This window comes from Sparus aurata, chromosome 21 (genome assembly GCF_900880675.1).
Source record: "Sparus aurata chromosome 21, fSpaAur1.1, whole genome shotgun sequence".
In the NCBI taxonomy this organism is placed as follows: Eukaryota; Metazoa; Chordata; class Actinopteri; order Spariformes; family Sparidae; genus Sparus; species Sparus aurata.
The window spans coordinates 8,547,624-8,575,229 of NC_044207.1; the positions used below are offsets into that span (position 1 = coordinate 8,547,624).

Genomic DNA, 27,606 nt, shown 5'->3' on the forward strand with positions numbered 1-27,606 from the left:
ATGAGCTTTTTGGGGTTGCGCCATAGACCGAGACCATCGAATATCTGCTTGAGACACATTTTGTTTTTACGTTGTCATCTTTTAGCGGGTGACTTGACAGTTCTCCCAAACGTCATGTGATCTGCACGGCCCTTAAAGTCTGGGCGGTTCCATATTGCTTTGTCTTGGTTCATATTCTCCCCGGATCTGATCTATTCTCACCCCGAGATTTTGTTACAGCCGCAGAGTATTGACATTGAATCTATCTCGCTGCTCGGACCTAAATGGAACAGCTGTCCTGAGAGGCCGTCTCAAAGTCTGTCTGGGGCTCGTGTGAGTCATCCGCTGACCTGTCCCGCCATTCCTCAACCTAGTAACGCCAGTGATGACACATTCATTTCATGACACTGTTTTTTTTTTTAACAAAAAAAGGACCAGACACACATTCAGGATGTCAAACAAAAATCAATTTATTCTCAGTGGAAAGACAAGAGTGCGGTGACAAACGGGTGAGCGCGCGTCAGTATGTTTGACGAAATATCCGAACAACGTTTCCAGAACGTTCTAATTTGGGTCACCTGTGTGGCCAGCCCCCACAGAATCCAGTCTCGAACACATATAATAATGCGGGTGGGTATAAAGAGAGAAATGAAAAACATCTAACAGCCACAGGTAGATTAGGTTTTCTCTCGTTTGTCCTCCCGTGTTTTTCCAAGAACATCCTCTGCTCTGTGACTCCGCCTCATCGAAGAAAATTCAGTCCGGTCGTCGATGCTAAAGTCGTATTCCTTATAGCCCGTTTGACCTTTTTGTCTGCGCTCCACATCCGACGGTAAAGGGCTCCTTGTGCTGACCGCTCTTGCGGGCGTTCCGCGAGAATATGGCTTGGGTGCTGATGTTTGTATCCTTGTATAAAAAACCACGGATGAACTGATGCAGGTGGTGGCGGTGTCGTCAAACACTTCGGTAAAACCAGTACTGAACACAAAGGGTGGACGCAGTTGTGAAGTTAGTGGCTTAGAAAATGCACAGAGAAGGAGCTTTTTTTTTTTTTTTTTTTAAATACATAAATAAAGGGTTTTGCCTTCGAGATGGCATCGCTAGGGACACTAGCTAGATTGTGCATTAGCTATCGGCCACTGAGGCACAGTCAGTATCGTGTAACTGCAAAACCTACAGGGTCACGTCTTAGATCGTCTACTCGGCATGCTATAAAACAGGGTTAACAATAGCTATACATCAGATTGCTATCAGTCTCTACGTAATCAGTGCGTGCTACTTAGTTGTGTGTGTTTGTTTGTGACAACCCCGACCGCCCTTCACCTCCCGCTTCTAATTAGCATCTTGAAGTGTCTCTATCCACTGTCACTAATTATCTCCTGCTCTCATCAGGTGAACGCCGCGGCTCACCCTCGGTACGTGTTTTGTCCTGGCCGCCATCTTGGAGAACCTCGTGCTGTGTTCCAGGTTCATGTAGGCTCCCCCTCCCCCCACCCCTCCCTCGACCTTCATCCACCACTTCTCCACTTCCACTTCACTGCTGTGAGTCTCCTCCTCTTCTTTAATCAGCTGCTCGTCCTCCTCGGCTCCTCCGCCTCTTCCACACCCCCCTTCAATCTGTTGTGTGTGTACATGTGTGGGAGTGTGTCTCTTTGCCTGCGTGTGGGTGTCACAGTGCGCTGAGGTCGTGACAGGAGCGGGACTTCTGGCGGAGGATCTTGCTGCCCCGGTGGCGGCTCATCTCCCTGTAGCGGCCCCGATCCCGGTCCCGGTCTCGCCCGTACGAGCGTGGTACCAGCCCCGCCAGGAAGCGCTTGGCCCGGCTGGTCAGGCTCTCCCTGCGGCCCGAACCGGGGTCCCCATCGGTCCAGCCCGGGCCCACACAGTCGCCCCTCGCGGCCCGGACCGCGGCCTCCAACAGCTCATTGGTCCCGTGGTCCAGGGAGGCGGACAACTCCATGTAGACGCAGTCGAACATCATGGCGCTGGACTGGGCCTCTGTTGAGAGAGAGGAAGATTTAAGAAATGGTCGTACGGCGTATATTTTAAATAAGTGAGGCTTCACACAGTGGCATCTGGAAAAGGCAATTAGCGGCAGCCGTTTGAAATGTAATGACACAAGATCAGACCAGCAAACCATCGACAGCTTGTTTACGAGCCAGCTGCTGTGTGATGTGTCTCACCACCAGATAATACGTCTGCATTGACGGCTCGCGCCCTGCTGTTTGAGAGACTCTGTCAGACTCCTTAACTGTTAATTTGCCACTTCTTCTGCACCAAATTGTGACAAATGGAGTCAATCTACTGCATCTCACTTTGTGGGGAGGAGACATTCCTCTCTGTTTACTGTGGCTTTTAATCTCGTCTGATAGCCGTGACAGCGGAGGAGAAACAATCGATCCAAGTGAAATGTTTTTTGGGGGAACTGTGATTTATGACAGTGGATATAAAAAAAAAACAACAACAAAAAAACAGGTCTGTATTCAAACTATAGAAGTGCCAACTGTAGCTGCACTTAGCTCAGCTAGCCGTACATGTAGCAGTTCAGACTGGGCGCTCAGGCCAAGGAGCTTTGGACTGGGAGGAGGCTAGCTGGTTAACATGCTCACTTCATACATTATGATGTCAAACTGTAATTCATTCACATTGTGTTGATAATTTTAGTAGAATTTTGAATGTGTTCAACTAGAATTCTTATATATTGCCTCTTTAAACAGTGTTATGATAATATTTTACATTATATATATATATATATATATATATATATAATAAAATGTTATATATACATATTGCACTGAAGAGGTGACACAGGCTTATGTTCTAATTACTGTCATCTTCTTACATTTTGAAATTTGTATTTATTAATGCACTCACGATGTATTACTGAATATATCGAATGACATATAATCTATATATTGACACATATACTAATTATTTGTAATATAGTGTAAAAAAGGACATGTTATAAAAAACACATTATCTAGTAATTATCTATTAAGTATATATATACACATATACATACATATAATAACAATACTACACACACACACACACACACACACACACACACACACACACACACACACACACACACACACACACACATATATATTCCTTCGACATATGTCCTTCGACATAATAAAATATATCTTATATAAAAACATAAAATTTTTAAGTCAACAGTATGTCAATATATGCTTGCATGGTAAGGGGCTTACTAGCTGTTTTTCCCTGGAGATTTCAACTGTATCACACTTATCACAGTTCAATTGATTTTACTCAGTTGTCATGGAGACGGATATGTCTACATGTGTCTGAGCAATCCTCCATCCTCTCATAAGGACCATGTGATTCAGCTGAGAGCAAAGTTTTTTAAAAAGCTAGAAAGTGGACCTTGAATCAGCATTGTTTTCTCAAACTACAACTTACAGAGGTCAAGAAAAGTGCTGCAGATGAAATCATAAGAGCTCACTCCACCATATACTGTGTCTCCATGACAACTGAGCAAATGTCATCCGTTGATGGAGACTGTGTAAATAGTATGTGAAAATATGCAGATTTTGAACAGGAGTTTGGTTTAAACAGATTCTCATCCAGATGTCAGGTTTTCTGCTATGGCGGTACTGACAGTAAATTGCCTACAGGCCAGCCCAACCTACAAAAAAATATAAACAAATACATGAAAATCTAGTGGAAATGCCCAATGAACAATTTACTCTTCCAGGTATACTAAACAAATGCCTCCTCTGGGTATAACTAACAAATCCTACCTACAAGCCTCAGGGGAAATAAAAAGGCAAACTGAATGTATATAAGGGATTGGGTTTTAAAGGGGTTCCCAAATAAACAGTTTCCTCACTCAAAGGTGCAGGCAGCCAAGAAAACAAAAAAAGGCCTGAACAGACCAGTTTCTGGCTGACAGTCCAAGGGGAATGAGGTTCGCAAGGGGTCAGGGACGGATTCAGACTGAGGGTGCGATACACCTGTGTGCCATTCCCCACCTCCTTTAAGCCTTCACAAAAAGGCACCATGATTGGCTGGGAGGGAAATGCCCCAAGCTGCCCCCACTCCTCAATCAGGAGTCAGTCTCCCCACCTGTGCACAGGTGATCTGAATCCCCTGCAATGAGTCATGAGGGAAAATCAGCACAAATGAAGAAAAATAGCAATTGTCAAACAATTGGAGTGCTACACTGCTGCAAAAGGACACTCGTCACCGTAGTTTTACAACATTTAGTTAATACAAAGTGAAGAGTGAAATTAAATGAAAGAGGCAATTGCAAATAAAAAAAAGTGACAAAGGAAGGAAAGGAAAAGGAGGGAGGAAAGGATTTGTCTTTTTAGACCAATTTTAATCTCCCCTCTAGTGTTACTTAAAATTCTCTTTCCTTTTCCGCAATTAAACCACAGTAATTACCCTTTATTGCTTTGTGATGTTTGTAAAATGAACATTCTGTGTATTCCTTCTGCAAATCTGTCATACCAACAGTTACAAATGAAAACAAAGAGCCGGAGCGTGCGGCAGTGAAGGCAGGACGGGGTTAACGCTGCGACTAGCTGAGTTGTTTAAGCTCAAATCTCTTGGCTGCGGCTCAGTGGGGAAAACGTCGCCTATCTCGATGCGACTCCCCTGGATGAGGACAGGTGACTCAACGTGTTGTTGACAAGGCTCGGTATCTCAGCTAAAAGCGTCTGTTTGTTCCTGGTCAAACAAGCCTGGATGATAAGGAAAGCTGACGGATAGAGATCACGCCGCTACAAATGGGATTCATTGTCAGCTCAAATGCTATTTTCTTTTCTACTATTGCCACCGCACTGCTCAGAGCAAGCATCTTGCGAGCAAGCTATGTGCAGAGAGGGCTTTTAAGGTTTTATTATTAGTATTCATAACTGTATAAGAACTGACAGTGCGTGAATTTTAAATGACAGCAAAGTGTGGGCAGCTGGAAGAGGTCGCAGCCATAGATGGATTTTGCGTTTGTTTCAGAGATTTACATTTTTCTACGATGACCTTGATTCTCCGTCGACTTAGAGAATTGATTTGAGGTACGCAATAATACCCCGGAAGCACGGACAAGAGTAAAGCAGTAGAGGCATCTACCTGCAAGAGGATTAAACCACAGAACAAAAGAAAAGCAAATTAAAGATAAGCACTTAAAAACTTCGATAAGGAATTATATCAGGCGAGACTGTGATTTAATTCAAACATACTCATACATAATCTACTGAGGAGACGAGATGTTTCTGTCCATCATTTTATCATTTTCTGCTGCAAATTAGAATTGGCAAACAAAGAATTAAAGCTGTCTTTGAGACGAAGGTGAACATTAAAATAATAAACCACACTGTCAGATGTAAATTTGTGTTCCGTTGTGCACCAACTTTGACCCATTGTACCCACTGTTTTATGCATGAGCAGTGCAGTGGAGGATTACTACGGGTAGTTCACTGTGTTCATGTTTATTCACTGTCCAGGTAATATGTTCCTGTAAAACCGGTCTATCAGTTGTTTGGCTGCCCTTTATGTTTTACAACAAACAGCACCACCGTGATGTTGTCACTCCTGGGCAGACAACTGGCGCTTCATGATGGCGGTTCGAAGATGTGTGAACTCGGTAAACCTGTTTCTTTCAGTTGCCATCTCAAGCCTTCAAAGATGAACAGTTTAACACGTTTGTCCGAGCTATCTGACGATCCTGCTGTACTTATTTCACGTACTACATTGCTTTTCTAGCATCTTTGATGTCTGTGCAACAGCAACATCAATATGCTAACAGCTACTGTGGAGTAGAACTCAACACAACAGGTAAATTATTATATGCTGAACTTAACTCAGGGCTAGTGTATTACTGTTTTCAACAGCTTTCGACAGGTTGGATCTGTAAAGATAAAAAATAAAAACTACCAAAAAAAATGCCCCAGTTTGGAAATAAAAATATGCTCATATTAAGGTTGCTGCAGTGTCAAAGATTCCGCACGGACTAATAAGCTCAGACATCATATACATCAGGTTTTTCAAAAGAGAGGCTCAATATCTGTAATTGATTGTTACAAATAAAAATAACTGGTGAAACACATGTTGACTTTTATTTTGAAGTCGGATACACACAGGAAATGCAACGTGTTGTGTCAGTGTTGCTACCATTCATCAAAAATGTGTCTACTGAACTAGAAAACTGTCATTTTCTGCGTTGTTTGACAGCGTTTTAAATGTCAACATCGAGCAACTGTTTCGATGAAGAGCGTCTAGCAACACGCTGCACATCTCCAACTTCTCAGTGAGGTAACCAACCAACCCTCTTTCCCTCATTACATTTATCGGTTACCAATAAGCATCGGGTTTAAATTCAAAATATTGCCAAGTCGTTGACAGCTGTGTGACTCCTGCTCCACTGTGCTGCTGGGCCGTACAATTTCGTATCGATAAAAAATGCAAAATGACGGTGTGTACCCGACCAACGTGTAACACCGGGAACACCGAGTACCGCGGTGAGCGTAGTTCATGCATGGTTAGATATCTTAAGTCAAGGCCCTCTCACTAACCCTTTCCCGAAGCTTTCCACCACATGTTCCGCCCGTCAGTGGATGGAGTTTGCACAGTTGTCATGGTGATAGTTCTATTGACTGTGCAAGCTCCATCTGCTGATCGAGACCACGCGAAGCTACACAAGCAAACATCAGCAGTTCATAAGCTGCACATCAGTGTGATTTACTAAGTGCTTTTATCTCGTTATTAAATATAGTTAAAACCTTACAGTCGTTGTAATTTAACCAGTTAATCCTTTGTTTTTATGGTGTGGCTGTGCTTGGGAGGCATCAACCTGGTGAACGTGCTGGCGCTACACAGGTATTACATGAAACCGAGCCAGACTTGATCTCGTTGTGATAATGCAGCCGCACAGCAGCTGTTGACCCACAACAGTGTCACCCAATGGAGGGTGAGGTAAGAGAGGGAGGACAAAAAACAAATCCCAAACCAGATCAACAGGGCTTATCCTAATACCTACGGCAGCTGATTGAATTGAAGTTAGTGTTTGTGACCTGTCAGAGGAGAGTTTGGGAAATTAAATTGGGAGAGGTGAGAGAGAGAGGAGCGGAAACACAGAGGGAGGAGAGGAGAGGAAAAGAGCAGAGGAGAGTAGTGGAGACGAGGAGAGGAGAGGAGAGGAGAGGAAACAGAGAGAGGAGAGTAGTGGAGACGAGGAAAGAAGGATGCAAGAGAGGAGGAAACAACAAAAGGAGAGGAGAGGAAAAGGGTGGAGGGAAATTAGGAGCAGAGGGGACGAAACAAGAGACAAGAGGAGAGGAAACAAGGGGAGGAGAGAAGAGGAGGCAAGAAGAAACAAGTGCAGGGGGACCAAAGAGAGGAGAGGAAACAGGGCAACAACAGGAGAGGAGGATAGAGGAGTCAAGGAGATAAGAGGACAGAAAATGAGAAAATGAGAGGAGAGGAAAGAAGGAAACGAGAGAATAGGCAACAAGAAAAGCAGAGGAGGTACAAGGAGAGTAAAGGAAATGGAGGGGAAGGAACAAGAAACAAGAAAGGAGAGGAAACAAGATGAACAGAGAAGAGGAGTGGGAAAGAATCAAGGGAACAACAGAGGAGGGGCGTATAAAGGAGAGAGAGAGGAGAGGAAATGAGAGGATGAGAGGAGGGGAAACAATGAAAGGAGTTGAAGAGAGGAGAGGCGGAACAAGAAGAAGGAAAGGAAACAAGGGGGGAGGATTTGGGGTAAGGAAATGAGGAGACGAAAGGAGGAAACGAGGGGAGGCAAGACAGGACGTGAAGAGGAAGAGGAAAAGCGGAGAGGAGCGGAGGCGAGGTGAGGTGAGAGGAGAGGAGAGGAGAGGAGAGGAGAGGAGGGGTTCACCCAAAGGTCGCTCACCTGTCTGCTGACAGGGAGAGAGGAAACGAGGGAGGGAAGGAGAGGCAGAGAGACTGAGAGAGGCGTGGAGACGAACGGAAAGAAACATGAGTCACAAAGACAGGAGGGGGGAGACGCTGAGGGGAGATGACAGGCAAGATGGCAGATTGAAATGAGCAAGCAGGAGGAGAGGAAGGAGACAGAAGGAGACAGACGGACGGACAGAGGGAGGGGACGGACAGAAAGAATGTCGACTAAGCAAACTGAGCCAGAGTGCATATTAATCACAGGCCAGAGGAGCCGGGCCACACCACGGAGCCATATTGAGCAAATGATGAAAACGTTCCCGGTGTGACAGCGTGTGTGTGTGTGTGTGTGTGTGTGGACGGGGACAGATGTAGCAAAGAGGGGGAAGGTGAGACATAGCAGAATAAAAGTGTCACTGTACATGCCATAAATAGACTTTATGACTTCAGCACTCCGAGCCCCGGGTTGTTTAAGGAGGATGTTAGCTACCCGGGCAGGCCAGTCAGCCTCCTCTGTCAGGCTCACACATCAGGGGGAATACATGCGGGCTGGTCCGGAGACAACGTAAGAACATCCTTGTCAGGCGCCCGCGGGAGCAGAGACGGGGCATTTCCATATCGCTGACCACATCGCAGCTCCTGGGCTGTTCTCTTTTTATAAGGAGAGAATATGCTGAGTACAGGCATCTCTCGTTATTCTCCCCTCGCCCTCCCGTCCAGCCGCGTCGTTAAGCATACACCGAGGCTGAGGCCGAACGTGGGTCGACAGCGATGAGCAGGCACCGATGTGCACAGATTTTACACTTGCTGCCTCTGTTTAACTTGCAAAACAAAGCAAAGCAAACAAGATTTGACCTCGGACTGTGGTTTCTACACTTTCTACACACGCACGCACGCACACACATCCCTGTTGTTATGTCCTCATGAGAACCTCACTCTGACGGTACGCTTTCCCTTTCGGACCCAGACACACCATCGAAGACCGTCATCAAAGAACGAGCCGGGATGAAGGCTGACTGTTGCGTCGCCCAACATCACCTGCGTCTCAAATTGAACACATTGCAAAGACTAACAGCCAACTAGATTGCACGAAATGCGCCCGGCTGAGAGGAAACACAGAAGACAGACTCAGGACTGTGGATATACAAACTGTTGTAACGATGAAGCAGCATTCGCCTGTAACCTTCACATTACTCTCGCTAATAAAGCCACTTCTAATCGTGAACATGTTGATTCAAATGTTGCAAACGGGACTGAAAAGGAATTTCTGATTGTACATATGTCTTTCTTAAAGCTGCCGTAAGTGTTGTCATCATTTCAGTTAACGCTTGGAGCGTCTCGTCTCTCTGACAATACCTTGACAACGGACGCTGAATGATCGATAATGACCCTCCGCAGTTTACCACGGACATCAGCGCAAGGAGGATGAGCATGCATGACAAGATCTGTTGACGACAACAATACAGTGGATATCATCGCCTCGGCCAGGAGAAAGAGAAAGAGCTACTGTGACGACACCAGCTATTTCAACTCTCTTTCTCTTTCTTAAATATCCCACGACTGTCAGAAGAAATGGCAACGTGAAGCTACCGTGCTCTGAACCAATCGCATTACAATCTTTTTGCATACTAATCGGGTAAAGTTAACGAGTTCCTGGGCCACAACCCCGACTGGAACGTCAGCATCCTACGTGCGTCATGTTTCTGGCCCTTCCTTTTAGCCCTACTTCAGCCCTTCGCACTTGGACTCTGGAGGAATATATCAGGCACTTCAGCTTTGTGGATCATTTCTTTGACTCTCGGCTATTTTGCGATGCTGGTACGCTTTGCTTCTTTTGCTGGGGCTTTTATATGGTGGTTTAATGAGAGCTGTGGGCCTCGCACTGAGAAAACCAAAAGACGGAGATCAAAGTATCATGTGAAGAAAGAGTGAAGGAGTGGAAAGAATGTGGGTCATCAGTGGGCTCGGCTCGACGCGCAGTCTTTTCCTATTACGGGGACTGGTTCGACTCAGCGGCAACACCGGAAAATGTTTTAAAACTAAACACGGAGTCAAGTGATGGCAGATTACACCAACGTCCGGACTAGATTCTCGTAAGGAATCATTATCAAGACTTTTATTTGAGCTGAAGGCTGGGTTCACCTCTGGTCACTGACAAAAAACAGATCACAAATGAGAGATTCTACCTTAAAGGCTCACGGCGCCAGCAGCAGCGATTAATGGAGATCATTTATTGGCTAATTTGTGAAAAGGCACTGAAAGGATCGTCTCACAGAATAATCTCTTTCACGCAGGCAAGGAGGCACATCTATAGGAGATAAAGATGGCCTCGCTGATGTATGGAGAAACCAATGTGTTGATGCAACACTAGCTATACGGCCACTGACTGCAAAAACATCCCCAGCCTGAACGACTGAAAACTCAGAGTGGTTCTTTCAAGGGCAACAAAACAAGCCCCGCCACATCTCCTCACAGCCGAGAAGACTCCCTTTCATTCACCATTCTCATGCATCCACCCTTCCCTCCGTCACCCCTCTTCTCCTCGCCCCCTTTCATCGCAGTCGCCGCTTTGAAACGGCCTCGCAGACACCAGGCGGCGAGAAGACGGGGGAGAAACGAGGCTGCGCGTGCATGTGTGCGCGCAGGCAGTCGTGCACAAACACACATAAAGATAGTAGGAGCGGCGGCTTCCTGTAAGAGGGAGATAATCCAGACGGAGATATGCCATCTGGACAAAAACAAAACAGCAAAACAGAAACCCGGAGGAGCTGAGGGACACGGGGAGACGGAGGCCCTCCAGAGGATTGGATAGGGGAGGATGAGGTGATGTTCGCCTCAGCAGCAAAATGCGTCTTCAGATCCGACGAGCGAGACTCAACGTGCACTGCGAGCGCTCTGAAATTGCAGATGACCGCGAAGTTTTGGATTTACACGCCGCGTGGACCGTGAATACCAGTTCAAATCAAGGTCAAACTGCGCTGTCAGTCTCCCCTCCCTTCCACACACAGTCACCCTGCACCCGCTTGCTGTTTGAAACATTAATGGGATTCAGACAATGGGACGGCCCGCCAGCACTTCATAAAGAATTCACTCATAAAGTCCAGCAAAATTATAACCTGCCCGTGGTCTGATCTCTGTTCAGTGGATTCTTTTCTCAAGCATCACTAAATGGATTGGGTTCAGCACTGGGTGTTTCTTCTTCAGTGAGTTTGTTTTGCCAAGCTCCCGCTTCAGTGTGGCAAGCCAAAATATATTTTAAAAAAAAGTAACATGAGCTCTTAGATTCACAGTTTTATTCATTCTGCATTGAGAATTGCTGCATCAAAACAACACACGGCCATAAAAAAAATCCCCATGGACTTCTTAGTGTGTATCTTTTTTTACTGCACTAAATCACAGAGGGTGAAATCAGAATTTGTCGACAAAGATCAGCCAAAAAATACACCTAGTACACAGAAAAGCAGGGAAAGTCTTTATTTAGTAATTATCACCATCAGTATTTAACTTTGGCAGCAGTTGCAGCCTTGAACCTATTGAATGTAGACCCCTGTGTGTAGAGGAACACTTTCTTTCTTTGTAACAATTTATGAATGTGAGATTTTCATTTTGTTATCATTTTGTCATGAACTTTAGTCTTGGACAAATTTAATGTAATTAAAATAACTATAATACAACTATAATTTATTTTATGGCAATCTATCCAACATACTGTATGTGGAGACATTTTGCTTAAAACCACAGATGTCCACTTGCTGGGCAGAGATCACCAGCGTCATTAGGTGTCAGGTTTTCTCTGCCCAGTTGACCGACTGACTGACCGACCCTGCAGCCCCACTGCTAAAAAACACCACCCGGTTTCGCTTCATGGTAAGTAGCTAGTACACTGCAGCAGCAAATGACAGAAGAAAAGAATGGAATCCAGTTCCAACATTAGTTTCTTTTTTTTTAAATAGCAGTTGACAGCTTGACTTTTGTTTGTGTTAGCCATACATGTCTGCACAAAGAGTTAAAACTGATCAGTTATGTTTTGTTTTCTACTGTATTTGAACCAAATGGTGCCACATTTCTCTTCTGCATCATTGTCAAAAAGTGTAATTACAGCCTGTGTAATCCAATGGTAAACCAATAAAACAGAAAACAGCCATGGGGGTAAGTAATATTACCAGACAGTGTATTTTTCCACTCTTTTACAGCAATAACAAATGATAGTATATTCTTCCCATGAGGAGTTTACCAAAGGGGGTTTTTATCCCTGGATATTGTAAACACTGAAGAAAATTGATTTTGCTAATCAAAGATAGATCCCCCAAGAGTCTCTCTAATGGAGACGGTGTCAGCTTGGGGGAAGATTTATGGCAAAATACCCGGGCAGAGAGAGATGGATGAGCCAACAAAGAGAAAGACAGAAAAAGGGGTAAACAGAAGGTATAGATGAGTAAATGCACAAAGCACACTACCATTAATCTCTAGGGGAAGATGAGTGTGCGCGTGTGTGTGTGTGTGTGTGTGTGTGTAGTCCTTCTAACTCCACATTTGTATTGTGGGGCACTGAGGCACTGTTATCCATTCTAACAAAGCAGAAAAAATCAGTCTAATTGAAAGTTTCCATTTGAATTTTTTCCGTTTGTTGAGCAGCTTTGAAAGGCAGTTGAAGGAAGCGAACATGGGAGTCCATTTCAAATCTTTCTGGTGTGTTTCTGCTCTTGCATCACTCAACACAGCAGCCTGGCGTCTGTTCATCATAGCTTGTGTCTGGGCAGAAGCAAACTAATCATTTGCCAAGCCCAGCACCCAATGGTTCTGCTATGCCTGTGAAGCTTCAATTCTCTAATAGCACATACAGTGTGCACTTTTTAATGATAGCGGGGGCGGTTTTATCACAGTGGGTCTAGCTAGCTAATTAAGCTAACGTCGACTCCTTGACATCAGTCGTTGGATGAATTTTATGTCATTTAAATAAGGACCCTGTAAAAAAGGGTATTTAATAGAGAGCAAAAGTAAGGACAGCAGTTTTGTGAAAACAAACTATTGCTTATTTAAGATTTCTATTTTTAGTGGCCTTTAGCCAACATCATTTCCTATAATCCCTTGGTCTGGGCCCCTAAACTTTATGGCTCCCCAACAGAGGTGAGTTGACGAGCGAGTCGAGGGTGAGCTAGTCACCACGGAAGCTAGCAACGTGTTTCTTGAGAAGAAAATGTTGTGTTTTATGGACAATGTCAAAACAAGTTACAATGATGTGAGTACAGCGCCAATTGACTTAATTTAGCAAAGCTGCTGGAACAGATGCTAGCGTTATGACTTTGGCTGTATAGGGCCATGATGACTAGATATTATTTGACAAAAAGACTACGTCCTAGCCCTTGATGGTCCGTGTAAAAGACAGATTGTTTTTATATCTGACTGTAGAGTTAACTTTGTTAGTATATTAAGTTTGATAAGCAAAACCAAACATTCTAACATAACTCTCTGCTGCTAGCTTGCGAACTTGCACAGGCAGGAAAGAGTTTAGATTGAGATTTAAATTTTGTTGTGTATTTTTGAGGAGAAGGAACCAACCAGTGTGCTCAGTCAACACTGTGCTGTCACAGACAACGATTTCTGGCAGAGTGGAACATTGCTGCTAGCATAGCGTAGCCGGGACTAGCTTCTCCAGAATAGCAGTGGATGTGAGCGTTCCTCTTTCTTACCTAGCCTGTATCGCCACAAAACGTAGCCGCCCACAGCCATGGAAGTGGCACTGGGATGGGTTACGACTGCAGACAGCAAGGATGGTTCGTCGGATATATTCCTTGCATTTGTGCTTGTGTTTTGATTCAGGAAAGGTTCATAAAAGAGTCACCACTCTGCATACTCTCCCACTTCATCCACACGTTGGGAGCTTGACAGACCTGCCATGCCGAGTTATGGGTTGCCAAGCTATTATTGGATAATTGCTGTTAGGCCGAGAGGTTCCGCAAACGGCTAATTGACCCTGTTCCTCCCTCTACCTACCCTCTGAGCTGATTTCGCGGGAGCGGACAAGGTCGCTCTTGTTGCCCACCAGGATGATTGGTGTGTGTGCCTGGGACTCCCTGAGGAGGAGGCGGAGCTGGGCGGTGCGGTGGAAACTTCGCCTGTCAGTCACTGAGAAGACCAGGATGCACACATCACACTGCAGAGTGGACAGGTCCTGGGGATACAAAGACACAAACACATTAATAAAACAGCACCTCGGTGGAGCAGGTTAGCACCGACTACATAAAGGACAGATCTAGTGACAGCCGGGTAGGTGTGGGATGTCAGATCGCTGCGATACGTTGCCCAAGATCCGTTACGTTTGCAGAGTGACATGTTCTCCTCGGACAACATTTATAAAGTCAGTCTCCCCGTCGTGTCCTTGTTTTGTTGTGCTGGAGCTTAGCCATTCGAGGGACGTCATTGCCAACGCCGGGCAGGCGGCACTCGTGTTTTTATCGCTGTCCCATGAGAGGACGCAGAGGAGACTTTGCTCAACTTGACTGTATGCATGTCATGCTTCACTTTGAATCTCCCGACCCTTTTAGCGGAGACCACGAACATCCCGCCGGGGCTTCCTGTCACAGAGGCTCAATTAGCCCGGGTGGCTCTAGCAGAAACAGCAGCTTGGAACTGCCTGGGACCATCGTTGTCCTCGCTCGCTTCCTCTCCCTGATTATGTCAGCTACACTTACATTTGGGCTGAAGGTGGTTCAGGGGTGCAGAGTAAGTCATGACAAGGTTAACCTGGCTGTGACTTGAATGAACCCTAACTCATGATACCCAGGGAGCACTCATGGCCAAATTCCTCCCAGCAGATCATTCACTGACCTAATTACTTATTACAGCATCCAAATACTAATGTCTTGTAAATGTTGTATCAGTCAAAGGTTTGCTAATTTGACGTGTGATATTAGATGTAGGGACTTAGTGAATATAATTCCCTGTGGTTGTGAACTGCAAAGTAATCCAATTTTGGATGCAAGTCTAAAGCCTGTGGTCATGTGGGTTCGGTACGCACTATTTGCGTCACGTAGCATTAAAGCGTTTTAGACGATTCACTGTCTTTGTTCAACCTGTCATCACGTGGTTCCTAGCATTGCCCTTACAGCTGCCCTTATAAATATATTTATATGAACCAACCAGCCAAGAATTAACACACAACTTTAAAGTTCCCCTCGGCTCCATGCAGCTGTTTTTTTTTAGCCTCTACCGGCTTTTTATTTTATTTTTGAAGCGGCCGAAACTTGACTGTTTGTGTCAGTCAAACTGCCTCTATGGATCCTGCACTCGGCAGCTGTTGTTCTCGGATAAACTGACGGAAAACAGTCAATGACAGCAACTAGCTGGATTACTCAGGCAAGCCCTCAGCTGCTAAAGAGCCAGGCGGCCCTCGTGAGGTGTTGGAGACCATAAAAACAGGTAAAAATGTATGAATATTACATTTTAATCAATGAATATTGGACTTACATTTGCCCCGTGATATGAGGCATGACTACAAACATCATCTGCTGTCTGTCTAAACAAGCAACTGTTTAGCTGGAAGAAGTTTTAGATGATAATATGTCAAAAATGACCATGTAGGTCTACTATGAAGGCAGTTTATAAGTTTATAAGTTATTTTAAGCCAGACCACAATGTTTTCCTAAACCTAACCAAACCGTGAGCCCATGACGAAGATCCGCTACGCCAGGTCATGTCTTCTTGGGAACCATGATTATGTAGTTTTGGAAGTAACTGGCAATACCTATTTAATCTTTTAGGCATGAGGATGTGTGGGGCAGTGTTGCGTTTACAGCCTCTGCAAAATTAGATCCAGAAATGTTTTCACTCTGGTTGACAACATCATCTGCTTGATCCAGAGTCTTAGTGATTCTACAGAACTAGGGTGTGTTTTTTATGTCCGCAACATAGATTTGCAAAAAATATTACAAGTCTTGTCCATTTTTCCGATCCGCGATCACAATATGGATATCATTCGAAGCCCTGGAATCTTCACTGTACTTAAAGATGATTGATAGTGTAACACCAGGCATATGTGGTTAAAAACATAAGATATTTTATTTTAACTTTGACAGGCCCAAAGACAGAAACCTGAGACAAAACCAAACGGTATGTCAGCGAAATAGAGACCCAGTATAGAATAAGAACACATACGGTGACAAAAAAAATGTGAGTTCTCACAATGAAGCATGTTTTTTAAATGAAATCTGAAGTATTTCCACGGTGTCAAAAGTATTTCTCCTGTTGAGCAATGCTGGAAAATAAAATTTACATCACAGTCGTGAGCTCAGAAGCTTTTACTCGAGTTTACTGCAAAAATGCTGAGAGGGAATTGGTAAAATCATATTTGAGAGTTGATTTTAGCTTTAATCTATAACTTTAAATTGTATTATATCCCCCCAAAAAAACCCTGTCCTGTAGGACAGCAAACACAATCAAGTTGTATTTGAAGTAGAAATAGGACTCAGCCGCACACGGGGGTGACTAAATCAATACAAAAACACATTTTTCCTGCCAGATAACCCAATCTGCTGGCTGGCTTTGGACTGCATGTTGTCTGTGTGTATGTGTGAGTGCGGTGGTGCCCTTGCCCTACATCCACACCACCCTGAAGGTAAATTCCTGCCCTCCAGAGAGCTTCAGACGCTTGAAAAATTCATATTGTCTCGCACAGCCAAGTAGTATCGGATCAGACCCTGGAGCAGGAAATTCATGGGGAGCCCCTTGGCACTCTGTCTGTTTGACGGAGCACAGGAAAAGACAGGGGAGGGGAGGGGAGGGGAGGCATTGGCGTGGAAGGCGGCTCCGCCACCTGTCACTGTCTGATTTAGGGATGAGGATGAAGAATGGAAAGAAGACAGAGAGAGACAAACCAAACAACAGAGAGAGGGAGCAGAGAGACTAATCTTTGCAGGCAAGAGGACGACATACACGGAGTGGACATCGATTAGGAGGGTGATGGAGCGCCTCGGGAGGAAAACTGTGACCAAGTAAATACACCTCTCTGTCTGACAGAGGCAGAGCAGCTCGGGACAGTGGCCAGCTCTCCCCCTCCCTCTCTCAGCCTTTCCTTCTCTAGATTAAGCAGCTCCTCACAGTCCACAGAGAGCCGGCCATCTGTCAATACCTACCCCCCCCGTACACACACACACACACACACACACACACGCACACACACACTCGCATGGACTTACACACGAATACAGGAGCCAAGTCTACACACAGTAATATTCAAATCATACGCAAATACACACAGCTCATTCAGCATTCAGGAAAATATTAATGACATCATGCTAACAACAAAGCACTCGTCCGACAAGGCCGTTCGCCCTGAAAGATGGATTGCTTTGTGAGGTTTAACTCTTCCTGTACGCGCACCACCTTTATGCACGCCACGGCCAAAAAGTATGTGGGACACAGTCTACATACTAAATTGCACTTTTGGTCTGAGGGTGAGGGTCTTTTTAATGGGATCCTACACGAACAAAACCAAAGCTGAATCAGTTTTGGTTATTTTAAATGTGAGATTTCTGTCTGGGATGCTTTGCCTGCGCTCGAAAAAAGGTGATTTCACCAGCTTCAATACACCGATCAGCAATATTTGAAGTGTTTGTTGATGTTGGCAGCTCTGCCGGTTAAATCCAATCAGAACACACCCACGCAGGCCTGATGAAGGGGATCTCTGGAGTTTAGTTAAGTCTTAAAATAATAATAGAAAAGACCTAGCAATGTTTTTTTTCTGAATTTTGAACTGAATTGACATTTAGAATTTTCAGGGGCTTTAATTTAACGCTACTGCAACACCACATTATATATATCATTAAAGTGATATATAGTGATATCTTATTAGATTTTGGATATCGTTATATCACAATGTGACATCAGTCTTTTCCTGTTTTTAAAGGCTGCATTACAGCAAAGTGATGTCATTTTCTTTATTCTCTGGTCAGGATGCCATAACTCCACTTAAAGATAATGCCTAAATCACTAAAATGGAAATCATTAAAAAAGACAAGCAAATATGTTGGGACTATTAGGGCCTCATTATTGCTCCGAATGAGAACAACCAGTCATCCTCTTTTTCCGACAACAAAATATTCTTTGAGCTGCTTTGTCAGAGATCTCGACTGGCCCGCAAAGACTTCCGACCTCGACCCCAACACGTCCAACATCAGTGCCCAATAAATTCCTCAAATCCCAACAACCAGGTTACAAACTCTGGCGGAACGTCATCCCAGGAGAGTGGAGGCTTTCATGACGGCAGATTAATGCTCATGGCTTTGAAATGATATGTTCAACAATCCTACGTGGCAGTAATGTTCAGGTTTCCACCCGTCGTGCTCTAATATTGCAGTACACGTGAACGTTTTCCACACGCCGAGGTAGAGCTCCTCATCCTCAGATTATCTCACCGCACTAAGTTCACGACTGTCACAACGACGCCTGATTTGTATTCAAAGCGACATGTACATTGCTGGCTCTGTATTGTAATTATGAATAAATAATGGTTTTATTTTTGGTGGGAGAATGTTGCTTTGGGCTACATGCTAGAGTGCCTCTGCCAAATGCCTCGTGTTTATGTCCATCATTTATTTATGACCGGGTATCGTTATCTGTCTTACTGATGGCTTTAGTTTCACGAAGCACACCACGGGTGTGGAATTTCTGAGGAGATTAAACGTTACACAAACCCGCGATGTAAACAAAATAACACGGCTTGTGCATATGTTGGTCGAGCCACTCTTACCCCCTGCTGCTGCTGCTTCTCACTCTGTTTGAACGCAGTCCAATGGGGCAACGGTTCAGGCCTTCAAACAGCATGATGAATATCATTCCCCAAAAGAGGAGGCTCACAGCCCAACAGGCCGGTCTCTTCTACAAATAAAAAGGTTACAAACCAGCCTCTTCTAAGAATCAATTTTTCCCACAACTTCCTGTTTCTGGCGCAGATGGAGATAAGAAAATCACATCCAATAACACCAGACAGGAAGCATGGTTCTCAACCCTGTTGTGTTTTTTTGTTTTTTTAATCACGTGACTTTCCTCTTTGAAAAGGAGATTCATCATCGTCTGTGCAAGCCTAACATCCAGCGAGGAGCTGCAGCTGAGTTAAAAAGTTTGGTGTGAAAACAGCCTCTAACTAACCACTGAGCTGGAATGAACTTGTATTTTCACTCGCTCACAAGCTCTCTGAAGCTACACATTAGACGCACGTACGTTAACGAGCACTCGAGAGCACCCTCGCACCGACTTGCTAGAGCCGCGCGCCACATCAGCAACCATTAACACTGAGGACAGTGAATCACTTATCAGACGTCATTTGCATAACGTGCTGTGGCTCGGCGAGCACTCAAACTATTATTCCTTCCAGTTGTGGGGGGGGGAAAAAAAAAAGGCAAAAAACTAGATACAAGAGAAAAGCAGCTTACGGCCTTTACACGGAAACAAAAGGTCAAGCACATCCCCACCTGCTTGCACAAACAATTGCGCACAAGCACAGATAAATACATAGACGCTCGTGCTGCCAGCTCGCTTTATCAAAAGCAAACACGTGCAGTTTGCACACATTGGATTCTTTGGCCTGGGTTCTATCTGTCTGACCGCCTGTCACAGCCAAATGAAAGAGCAGGCGGATCAATAAAGATGCAGGGGTGATGGATGAAGGAAGTGAACGACAGACGAGAAAAGGGGAGGGGAGAGGAGGGTGGCCGAGACAAGAGGGAGGGACAGGGGAGCAACTCGCTCTTGAAGCTAAGTCAAAATCTGATAATAGGATGACGAAGCTTAGTGCAGACGGAATGATGAGTCGGTGGGTTTGCTCTTTTTTTTCTCACGTACTTTCTGCCGAACAGAGACAACGGTTCCCCAAGGAAATATATTACAGAGGCCATCTGGCCTCCACTGGCTTGGCCACACACACATGCACACACACACGTACACATGCATAAGCACTGCGTAAGCCAAGTACCAATGACCACGGATGACCACATCATCACAGCACAGACTGTCTGTAGTGCGCCATACAGACTATTGTTTGCCCTGAACACCATCCACCTTAATCACACATAATCACACAGGAGGGTGGTGCAGCGGGTGTCCCTGCATGACCCACATTCAGGCTTTGATATGACGGCATGTGGAGCATCCACCCTGCTGAAGTGTCCATTAGCAAATCCCAGAATCCCTACTGTACTGGGTTCTGGGATGCTGTTCTGTGAGAGGACCTCTGACCCCTACGGAGGGAGGATAAAAGAGGATTTCCCTGTAGAACACAAGCATTAACCCCATCCTTAACTACAGTCACTGGTAAAAAAAAAAAAAAACCCTTTCATATTATTATGAGGTCATGTTTAGTCATAAATTAGTTCTTAACATTTCGTTGTGGTTTACTGTCTTTTAGCTTTATCCATTAATGGCCTTATAATTTGAAGAAAAAAAAATGGTTCTACCAACAAAGTAGTTCTCTAACCAAGGTTTCAACTGCCAATCAGTGCTCTGAAATGTCAGTCAGACGACCAATCAGGTTCTGCCTCCTTACTGTCCCACTGAGGTTTAAGCTCCTCGTGAATCATGTAATTGTGCGACAATCCGAAGTTTTAAAAGATGAAAATATATGATTACATTGAAGTAGCTGGGTTTCTGTCCAAATGGCACTGAATTTTAACCAATTTTTGAGAAAACTGGCAAAAAACATGCAAATGGGTGTTTGTTTCCATCCTCTAGTTGGCTCATCAACATAAGCAGTGGGTGGCGCAAGTTCTCCTGCCCTGTGTGATTCTGCCATAGCAGACGAAGAAGATGCAACAAGGTGATGTTTAAATAGGCGCCGGTCCACCCTCAAACAGCACAAACAATATATCAGACATGATGGACACATGGCATTTCTGTTTGTTTTAGGTATTTGAATCAACATTATGGTCTTCTTCTGTAATTTTGGCTTACATTATTCATGTAGGTCTTGTTTTATTAACTCAGTCTGTTTCCCCTGCACTTTGTTGCGATATAGCTACGCCAACAACTGTGCCTTACATAAAACGCATTATTTTGTCCACACGAGGTAAAAATTACCAAAGCTGGATGAAAGCTGACGATTTTGACCATTGGGAAGATTAATGCCTGGACATCCTGCTTGACATGATGAAACGTTGATTTTCACCGTTAGCTACCATGCTAGACAGCTAGCTCCCTACTGGCAATTTCAGCTCATGCTAATGTTTGTTAGCAAGAAATAATGTCATTATTAGCTCAAGATACAGTGAACACTTAGCTCTTTTGACAGTGCCGGTTGAGGCAAACATAGTTAGGCTGTAAGATGAATCCAGCTTTCTATTAGGATAGCTAGCTGACAGAGTAACTCTAGCATCACATCGTACTTTGGTGATACGATGCTAACTTTACATGCTGCTAACTGAGTTTGTGTCTATTTGTAACTTGTGTACATTAGACATAAATTAAGTTATGACAGAAGTGATGATAATGATAATGATAAATGGTAATAAAAACTCAAAATCTTAGGCATCAACAAATGTCAAAATTCATAACTCCTTCAGCAACTAATACATTGATGTAGTCTGTTAAGACAAAGTATAATTTTCCGTGACTTTTCTGTGGAGGAAGATGCTAGACGAAATGCACCTGATGTAACTCCATATAAAACTGCAAATGGTTTTCATAGTATATACTTATCCCTTAAACACTAAGCAGCGATAAAGATTTTAACTTTAGCCTCTTTGTTTCTTGAGTTTGGTCCACAGTGTATTCAACACAAACAAATTGAGTAATTTCTCCCAGCGGACACTAAAGCAAACAAACTGTGTAGGTATAATAGCTTATATGGATTAGAAAAAGACATGAGAAACTGTAAATAGCAACACAACGACTCTAATAAGGCTGCAGAGCAGCAAAACAGGAAGGAGAGAAAATGTCGAGGGAGGAAAAACTCCCTGGACACAACGGCAAAATCTGTCCCTGTTCCAAGAAGTGGACGGTGGAACGATGTTTTCCTTCCCTCCTAATAGAGCAAAAGAATGTGGTCAAGCAGCAATTATCTTCTTCCAAATTACATCCTGGACTTTTTCTCTAATTTGCTGTAACACAATAAACCATCCTGTCCTCCTGGGCAGCAGCAAACTCTCCTCGCCGCACACCGAGAGACACAAACATATACATAACTGGCCTACTTTTTTTTCCAGGCCTCAGGCTGTACCTTTTGGTTTTTCTTTTAATAAATATTTGAATTTGAAAATATCAAATAATAATGGCAACTCAGAGCTCGGAATGTATGCGGCCACACAGACGCTGAGACGGACCAACACACATTAAAGGGTGAGAGGGCCCTCTGGTCGTCGGTGACCTCGATCTCCCACTTGGTTCCCCACGTACAGAACCCAGTTTGCTGTTTAAGAGATATATTACGCAACCAATGTCAATCCAAAAGCGAAGGACAGCCTGGGCTGGCTAGGTCAAGGCCAAGTGTGCCAGCGTTTCTATTTTAGGAGCGTGGATTACTTATTTAAAACATCCAGCCCCCGTGACTTCGACAACACTCACAACGTCCCAGCATCCGGCGGAGCAGCATATGTACGCTGGCATGTTTTACACATCTCACATTTCTGCTGCAGCGTGTGCACGAACACACTCGCGCGCCTGTCCCCGAGGCCACTATATATTTAGGTGTTCCTGCACCCACAGTAAGCTCTACCTGCAGTTTGTTTTTTGCACCGCTCCCTGCACTGCAGTTGAGAAAAATTACAGCTCAAGATCGACCTTTTTGTGTCAATCAGCTGTGAGTCAGGCCAAGAGAGCACTTGGAGGAACGATCGCTGAATGTGAATGTAACAGTTTTTCATAGTTTCTGGCAGTTTGTATTGCAGGGGAATGACGAGGCTCTGGCGGGGCTGGACACACAGACACCATGAAGCCCCCCCGAAGCCAGCGGCGTCGGATGCTGACTGTACTAGCATGATCTTACGTGCGAGTGTGTGATTAAGTCTGCCCTGCATGCACGTGCGTATGTGAGAGTGCATGTGTGTGTCTTTGCATGTCACTATGGCAACTTGTGTGTAGGCTGGGGCGCCCCATGGAGAGCACTTGCAGCTTGCTACAAGGCCAGAAGCCCTGCCCCTTGGGACTGGCAGTTACCACTGTGCCAGCTTAAGGCCACAACACTTTATTAGTGAGCTGGACAACATCTGTCTCCACACCTGGGCCTGTGTGTGCCAGCGTGTAACTCTGCGCGTATGTGGGTTTCATCTATCGGCGTAAGTACAAGAAAAGCACAAAAACATGAGCATGAATTGGCGGATGATTTGGGATGCTATCCAGTCCTCTCTGCCTCCCCCCACTGCCGACGGCCCTGGAGTTATTCCAAGCTTCCCGCTGGCCTGCGTCTGTTGCTTCAGCCTTAATGCCCTGCCTTGTATTTACACGCACAGAATAACAAATGTAATTAACTCTCAGCTAGATTCAACCATGGCAGAAAAGGGCCAGTGGAGAGAGAGGCGAGCAAACGCGCGCGCGCGCACACACACACACACACACACACACACACACAAAAAGAGAAAAGCCAAACGGACAGCGTGAATAGACAGGGAGATTTGGAGATGATGACAGCTGCGTGGAGAAAGGGCAAAACAAAATTTGGTGGGGGGGGGGGGGGGGGAAGAGAGGGGGAGGAGGAGGAGGGAGCTGACAGATAAAGTGAGGACGTGAAGAAACGAGCTAGCTCTCAGTCGAGTTCCCCAGAGCCAAACGTAGCTGTGTGTGAATAATTTAACCTTACGGCGGGAGCCTCTGAAGACCGCAGTGGACATCAGGAGTTATATGCATCGGGGGGACGATCCACCCTGCACACTAATTACAGTGGCCTCTTATTCCATCACATTATTAACAGGCCATTAATTACTGCGTGCTCTTTGATTGCAAATAATGTAATCAGAGTCACAAGGAGCTTTGTGACAAGCTGTTATTGCTCTCCGCCGCTGCCATGCCGCCGCTCCAGTCCGTCCCGCTCAAAAATCATCGCCACAGGCTGGCGTTAACTCGCTGGCACCGCGCAGCTCGGGAGGTTGATGATGCGTAGCCGCAGCAATTTTTGCCCCTTGCCCAAAAAACTGCAGATTTGAATTGAAACAAGTTAGGTTAACAAGAAACTGATTTCCACTTTTACACTTGAGAGAACTCCAGAAAAAGCTCAAGTACAGTGAGAGCAGCTGCTGCCGACTCACACAAAAGCAAGAGTACGAAACACACTCTTTCCACTCGAACCAACACAAATCATTTGCCCGTCACAGAACTGGAGCAAATTTCGTTTTTTTTCCCCCCATTTCTCAAGTACAGGCAGAGGATGTTTAAACCAGAGGAAGCCGAAGCTGGCTTAGAGAGCAGGAGGTCACCGGAGCACGGAAGAGACAGGGACTGGGTCGAACAATTGTACGAAGGAAACAAGACAGAGTGACCGATGTGTGACGCCGGCCGCCACCAACTCACCTGTTTCCAGTTGTCGAAGATGATGAGCTTGCTGTCCTCGTCGTCGATCGTCACATTGCACTCGTAGCCCTCACCTGCAAGCATGAACTGGTGTCACACACATCAGCAAGCACTGACACTGGCATTGCACTGTACTGTACATGGCAAATGTGCGAGAATGCATGCAGAGTTTTAACGAATCTACCAAAACTAAATATCAGCGGTCTTAACTTCCGCCTGAAAATGTTGTGAACCTAATGCAGGTTTCGAGAAATGTTCTTGACCTGCTCCGTAACAAGGTAACTCAGTTTTGTGCAAACGTTTGAATTGGGTAACCTGGCCAGCTGACATGTTTGGAAAAATGTTGCCGCAACCAAATACAGACATTTGGTGCTAATCTGTTTGAGGATATTCTATTCTGATACTCCAACTTAAAGGCTAGGCCTGCTGATATTCTTCATCAGCAGGCTTAACAGCAGGATTTTCTTATTATCAACTAATCCCAAGAAAGGAAAACCCCAACAAATGCCTTCTAACTTCCACCGCCGGTTGTTGGCACTCAGCTCAAAGGCTGTTTGTTCCCACTGAAGATAAACATTTATTTAAAAAAAAAAGACTAATTTCCAAAAAACAGCTGGACACTGTAGTTTTCAGCAAAGGTTTATAAAAAAGAGATGCACTTCCTGTACATCTGCTGCGATATTGAGTTTTTACAGCAGGTCAACAGAGTACATGGGATTGACCTAACTTTATTCTTCCGCTCCACTACATTTATTTCAGTTAGTTAGCTCCATGTCATTTCACAGATTCAGATTGTTCAGTGTTGACAGGCCAATCAGATGTTGCTGTTGGCGGGACATTAAGGGAGAAGACAGAGTGGTGACCGCAGACAGAGAGAGGATTGAAGCATGTTTAACATAGTGTATTTTATGGGCAATCTAACAAGAAAAACACTGATATTAATAATAGGGGAAAAGGCTGAATATGCGCCCCAATAACTGGCCGGGCCAATCATCTGTCTATCCCTAATATACTCAACTATATTTTATTTTATCTTGTTCTATTTACTTAATTGCATTGTATTTTTAAATATTGGAAAATATACTTTATGTGTGAGTAGCATGAAGAGGCTACAACTACTACAGCAATGTCAGCTGTGGCCTTTTCATGAGATTTTCTGACAATAATAACAAAATACAGAATACCACCATACTTTTCATTTCTTGAAACAGCTATAGGAATGCTGCATTTTTATAGGAGCTAATAATAACACAAAAATCCTAATCATGAAAAACTGTGAAAGCTTTCAAAATACACATTAAGCTGAAACAGCTTGAAAACGTTTGGAGAAATAACGTCGGTGAATGACATGCCTATTTTAAGGTACGAGCGCACCACACCTCCCGGTGTTAATCAGTGCTGTCTTTTACTGGTAATTGCTTACTTAGATGAGGACACGTATTGATTACCGAGGTGTTATCCCTCTTGAAGGGCTAATATCTTGCTCGAGCATCTGTTTAAAACTACCAAGGAAGTGTGATTAAATAGCTTCTTTTTTTTTTTTTTACACATTGCAATTTTGACGTGTGGCTCATGGAATAACTTAGCACACTGCTAACATTCCAGATGAGGATGGAAGCATCATCATGGAAACATGTACAAGCTCCTCCTTGGATGAAAGTGCTTTCTCGTCCATTTATGATGCATGAACCCGAGTGCACTACATGGGCAGGAATGAATACTGTATGGCGTGAGTCAGGGGCAAGTTAGCTTTATGCATGAGGCAGAGAACCAGTCGTCTCCTAGTGACGGGGAGTTATTGATCGTCCGGTGGGATGGGTGAGGACCGCCGCTGATTGTCCTCCATGCTGCAGTGATCATTGTGACGGACAGACCCACTCACTGAGAGATGCCAGAGCGGAGGAAAAAGGACAAAAGAGAATATAACTTAAAGGGAAACAACGGTTATCGGCTTTCTTTCTGAGACTTAGATGAGAAAATGTATGCCATTTTCATATCTGTCTGTCAAACATGAGGCTACAGCTAGCAGCTGGATAGCTTAGCTTAACAGGCTGGGCGAAGGCAGAGACATCTGGCATGGTCCTGTCCAAAAGTAAATCTACCTACCAATATCAAGACCATTGTTAAGTCTGTTTGCTAAAATTCTGGTTAAAACCAGCAGCCAGTTAGCTTAGCATAGCATTGAGAACCATAGACAGGAGGAAACAGCTAGCCTGCTACGGGGCCATTTGCAGAGAAGTCCAGAACATATTTTACACTGTTAAGGTGCAGGCGGGCATGTTGTGTTATCTTTGGCTTGCTATTTGTCTTTCCAGTTTGGTTAGGCTTGAATGGGAATAAAACAATTTAACAGTGCCGCTCTTCTACACTTTCCAAATGTATCGGGCAGAGGTTCTCAAATTCTGATCATTTAGTTGGGTTTTGATGCTCAAAACAAATTTATCCAGTGTTTTACAGATACCTCTTTCTCAATGTAAGCTTATGGGAAAAGTATGTTTGGTTCCTGCAAAATCTATCTTATCATCTAGCTCACAGCAAGGAATTGCAACCGTTTTAATTCCGTGCTAAGTTTCTACATGCAGCTTGTTCAAGATAAACCTTGAGACTAATTTATAAAGGTGTTTCAGCACAGGTGCACATCCAAAAAACATCCCCACCCAGATCTTTACCACATGCTTGTGTCTCAGAGTCTATAGAGAGGGATCTGTCCGACTGCCCGGCCAGAGATAAGGCTAGCGACGACTTGCCCACGCCATTCTGTCCCAGTAGCACTATCCTCAATGCCCCGCCATGGCTGTGGTAAGCTGGCTGGGCGGCTGCCGACTGGCTGAATGACTCATCCCGAGGCACCGCTGTGTCACTGATAGGCAACGTGGCAGGCTCCTCCGAGCCCGGGATCCAATCGCAGTCCTCGGATACGGCCTCTTCCCTCCGCAGCTGGTGTTTGACAGGCAGGGGTGTGCTTCCGCGGCGGAGGGGGGCCGCCGTGGTGAGAAACATACTGTACTAGAATGAAATTGGAAGAGATAACAAAAAGACACATGTGAGTCCCACCGAGCGACACACGTTTAGCATCGTCGTCTAGTGTATTTTAAAATAGTCCAAGAAGTGTGGCTGCACATCTACCTGTAACACTGTCTATTCTGGTAAACCTTATCGCTGAGGGGTGGGGGAGGGGTGTTTCCACTGTGTAGCGTCTATATGTGTAAAGAGGAGGGGAGGTGATAACAGTGGAGGTGAGACAGATGA

General features: G+C 44.8%; 1 protein-coding gene across 1 annotated transcript in view; it reads right to left on the minus strand.

Moving 5' to 3' along the window:
- Positions 1–424: 424 nt before the first annotated feature.
- rem2 (RAS (RAD and GEM)-like GTP binding 2) overlaps positions 425–27,606 on the minus strand; it is a 31,450-nt gene continuing 4,268 nt past the window's right edge. Inside the window, exons 2-5 of the mRNA XM_030403714.1 lie at positions 27,027–27,363; positions 24,358–24,431; positions 13,864–14,041; positions 425–1,977 (exon numbers count right to left, since the gene is read on the minus strand). Coding sequence (XP_030259574.1) covers positions 1,649–1,977; positions 13,864–14,041; positions 24,358–24,431; positions 27,027–27,363 — 918 coding nt within the window. The 3' untranslated portion in view covers positions 425–1,648. The remainder of the gene's footprint in view (positions 1,978–13,863; positions 14,042–24,357; positions 24,432–27,026; positions 27,364–27,606) is intronic.